The sequence below is a fragment of the Vigna unguiculata genome, chromosome 10 (genome assembly GCF_037176805.1).
Source record: "Vigna unguiculata cultivar grain cowpea cultivar isolate G323 ecotype 2 chromosome 10, ASM3717680v1, whole genome shotgun sequence".
In the NCBI taxonomy this organism is placed as follows: domain Eukaryota; kingdom Viridiplantae; phylum Streptophyta; class Magnoliopsida; order Fabales; family Fabaceae; genus Vigna; species Vigna unguiculata.
The window spans coordinates 32,873,035-32,877,203 of NC_140801.1; the positions used below are offsets into that span (position 1 = coordinate 32,873,035).

The window sequence follows — 4,169 nt, forward strand, 5'->3', positions numbered from 1 at the left end:
TGAGAGTAATATAAATTAAATAGTTTTAGATTAGATAATTTTGATTTTGAAATCAATGTATTAAGTAATATATCTATGTAGCCATATATATATATATAATTAAAATTAAATGAGTATATTTTTTATATTTCAAATATATTTGGTGTAATCCACATACTGTCCCATCAAATATTGTGATTATCCGGCCCAAAGTGAACCCGCAATGACTTTTTATAACAAGATTTTGGTCAAGTATGATATAAAACAATCAATAGTGAAGTTTACAAAATTATTTAATCGGTAATTATTGAAAAGCAATAACAATCATTAAATATTTAAAATAAGCATAATATCATTGTCGAGTGGAAACCGGGTGTAGCAGGTGAAAGCCAATTCTCGGGTAGAGTCGTGTGGAGGCAAGACACCAAAGTCTCCAAAACTTAACAGGTTGATCCGGTTACTGTGATCAATTCATTCGTACCCTCTTCTTTAGTTTCCAAGAGCCGCTATCTCTCTGCTTTTGCTAGTGGTACTGTCTTAGCTTTGATTCTCTGTTCTCTGTTTTGTTCTGTTTCGCGTCTAAGTTCCTCTGTTACGCTTTCGCCCTTTTAAAGGTATTCGTTCCCTTCAATAAAATCTTCTCTTATTTTATTTAGGGGTTGGATTTCTCGGCTTCAATTTCTGGTCGGAAGATTTGCAAAGTTCAGACTTTGCATGTGTTTTTATTTTTTGTCTTTTCTTGTGGTTTGTGATTTTGAGGAGTTTGAAAATAAAGGGTGAGTCAGGGGAGAATATTGCATGAACAGAGTCAAAAGGGTACTCGCTGTTTTTAGGCTTTTCAATATTTTTAGCTGTATGTATTTGTTTGGATTTTGTTTACTGTGGCCTCAAAGCTTGTCAAAAGAAGGAAATCATGTACTATTATAATACATAACTTGAGGATCTTGCATGTGCTTCCATCTTGTTGATTGGTATATCAGTTTTTTGATGATTCACTCTGTCTGATCTCTGAAATTTGAAGGAGAAAACAATTCCGTGTGCATGCGTGATAATCTTTTTGTTGCTACAAGGCGCATGCATAAATTTTTGTAAGGTGTACTACTAGGTAAACCTTTAACATTTGTTCAACATCCTTTAACCCTATATTTTGTGTGTGAATTGTGATCTTGCTACAACAAATATATGATTTTATGAGTTAACCCTATAGTGTGTGGCTGTGTGTGAAACTATGTTGTTGCTACAAAAGCTCAAACAAATGGATTTCTATATGGTGGATTACTTGGTAGATATTTAACATTTTATAAGCATCAGTTAACCCCATTACAGGGTGTATTTATTTACACACATTTTTGTGGGATCCTGTTTGATGTGTTGAGCTAATTTTGTTATATAACTGCTTCAAGTATTATCTATCTCTTGTCTCTTCTTATTGAGAATTTTATAATTCCCTCATTTGATTGCTGGAGATTGTAGTGTTACAGGAACTTAAACAATGAAGAATGCCAAGGGCAAGGGAGCAGTGAAGGTTTCAAAAGAAGCACTGAAGCCTGTTGATGACCGGTTAGTTCTTGTATCATCACAGTGAAATTAGTTGGGCATTCTGACTTTTCGTATAACAATTTGTCTCCATGTCCATCAGGATGTTGGCTTTCTGGGACATTTATTTATATCTAAACAATTTATTAATGTCTGATTATACATACTTGATGGTTCATCCAGCTGTGACAGGAATAGTGTAGTGACGGAACATATATCTCTATTGTTTTCAGAAAGGTTGGAAAGCGAAAGGCTTCTAGTAAGCCTGACAAGGGCAGTGCACCAAAGGCAAAGAAGGAGAAGAAGGCCAAGAAGGACCCCAACAAGCCTAAGAGACCCCCCAGTGCTTTCTTTGTGTTCCTGTATGTATCTGTCTTTATTCTTTCTTTTTTGTATCCCTTAGAAAAATATTTTAATCATTCTTGGTCTGTGATAGTGAGGAGTTCAGGAAGACCTTTAAGGCTGAGAATCCTAATGTGAAGGCTGTATCTGCTGTAAGTAGCTTGTTAAATTGCTTCACGTTCAACTATGATATACCCTTTTTGGAATAAACATCTACATTCTTTGCTGCACTCTTTCATTGAAGGTTGGGAAAGCTGGAGGAGAGAAATGGAAATCCTTATCCAGTGCTGTAAGCTGTTAAATTGTGATAATTTCACATTTTTTTTATATTAATTTACGCTTCTTTGTTGTCATTTTTGTTGGATTCAGATACAAGTTTATGTTTATAGTTCGTTATTTGTAAGCTAATGATGCTTGAATTGAATTCGAGTATATCCATACACATGCACCAGATGAACTCATTCTATTGAAAAGGGATTTGTTTTTTTTTTTAAATTAATGCTGACTTCTCTTTTTCGAATGAAAAGGAAAAAGCTCCATATGAAGCTAAGGCTGCAAAAAGGAAAGCTGAGTATGAAAAACTCATGAAAGCTTATGATAAAAAGCAGGTGAGTAACCTGTGCTAGTTGTTCTGTTTTGTGTGGTGTTTTGGTTATCTTGTTTACATACTTTTTTTTCTATAATGGTTACAGGCAAGCTCTGCAGATGATGATGAATCGGACAAGTCCAAATCTGAGGTGAATGATGAAGATGATGAAGCCAGTGCCGAGGTATATATATTCTGTGTACTTTCTTGAACTGTGCATGATAAGGAGGTTGCACTTAATGAATCCATAATTTCTGCAAACTTTTTGTTTCAAGATTTTAGTTCTAGAGGGTGAACTTGAGAGAAATAGAAAAAAGATTTGGTCAAGGAGTAAATGTAATGAATTTAGCATGTATTTGTTTTCACGTTGCAACATTCATTTCTCTCTTTCCAAGAAACTAAATGGGACCGATAATAATTGGATTTATGATCAACGGAGTTTGAATGGTTTTGCAAACACACTCTTAATTTAATTATTGCCCAAGTTACTAACCCTTTTGACTTACTAAGAGAAGTTTGTAGAATATGGACTTCAAAACGTGATGGTACCTTCTGATTTACATACCAAAGTCTCTATAATGGTTTAGCTTCTAAATAAACTGAGATGCAGGGTTCCTTTTTGTACAGGGGCACATAGCATAAATGCTAGTGCTGCCTTCTGTGATTCTTTCACTGAGGGAAAAGAAAGATTTGTATTGTTTTGACAGGCTTAAAACCAGTGCTTTCTGTCTCTCTTTTTTGACTGAATTGTTTTCATATTTATACAGGACCATCAAGAAGAGGAAGAGGAGGACGAGGAGGAAGACGAGGAAGATGAGGATGATGACTGAGATTGATGTTTAAAACCTTGGTTTATGATGTTTTGTTGGTGAGGGTGGCTATTATCTATTCTGACTGTGCATACTAGGCCACTTTTGTTTATGTTTTGTGTCGGTAGAAAAGAATCTCTTCCTTTTGTTGGCTCCATCTATTGGCAGCTACTTGAGCTTCCCTCACTTAGCTATCGTACCTAAATTGCTCTGTGCATTGTAGCCTTACATGGGTTGCTTTAAGTAATATTAATTTCTTTCTGATCAATGCATTGACATAATAAATTAGTATAAACAGAATCATCGTTTTTCTGATCAACCCTTCATTACATGCATGAGAAAGTTTTTGTCACTCATTTCATTCCGATTGTTCATCAGTGCTAGGAGCTAATGTTACTCACAAATTGGAATGTCCTGTCAATTTGTTGTTTGTTACACGTGTGTGTATATTTTGATTAATTCGAGGTCATTTACTATGTTTTATTAAATTTTCATGAAGCATGGGGTGAGTGGAACTACCACATAACTCTCACTCAGTAAATGTTTTTAGTATCTATTTTGATTTTGATTCATTTCAAGTGTTTCTTTTTTATATTTTATCACACTAAAACTGAATTTTGGTTTTGGTATTTGATACTTGATATTTTTTATGGTTTGAGAAAAGGGCAATTCAGATTATATCTAGCTGTTTGTGATTTCATGTCAAGTGATATATTCATTTTAAAAAAATATATTTTTTAAATAAATATTATTTATCTATCTTTAAATATTTATTATCAATAAAAACAGTATTCAAAATTAAAATAAAAATCCTGTTATTTTAAATGACTAAAACATTAATTCAATATTTTAAACAGGAAAAAAAATATAAAGTCATTAAATTCTCCCTAAATTTTTTATTAAGTTTGAAAATTATT

At 33.4% G+C, this 4,169-nt stretch overlaps 1 protein-coding gene across 5 annotated transcripts; it reads left to right on the forward strand.

The window, feature by feature from the left end:
* The first annotated feature begins 425 nt into the window (after positions 1-425).
* Positions 426-3,520, forward strand: HMGB1 (high mobility group B1). 5 transcript variants are annotated; one of them, XM_028052099.2, is made up of 8 exons: positions 426-593; positions 1,453-1,539; positions 1,749-1,877; positions 1,952-2,009; positions 2,102-2,146; positions 2,385-2,465; positions 2,550-2,627; positions 3,211-3,520. In XM_028052099.2, exons 2-8 carry the CDS (start codon positions 1,472-1,474, stop codon positions 3,271-3,273), a joined length of 522 nt encoding a protein of 173 aa, XP_027907900.1. In that variant the 5' UTR covers positions 426-593; positions 1,453-1,471; the 3' UTR covers positions 3,274-3,520. The 5 variants fall into 5 exon arrangements, with proteins under 5 accessions (XP_027907900.1, XP_027907905.1, XP_085524339.1 ...); XM_028052104.2 differs by having other exon boundaries at positions 452-593; positions 1,461-1,539; XM_085668213.1 differs by having other exon boundaries at positions 505-558.
* The last annotated feature ends 649 nt before the right edge of the window (positions 3,521-4,169 follow it).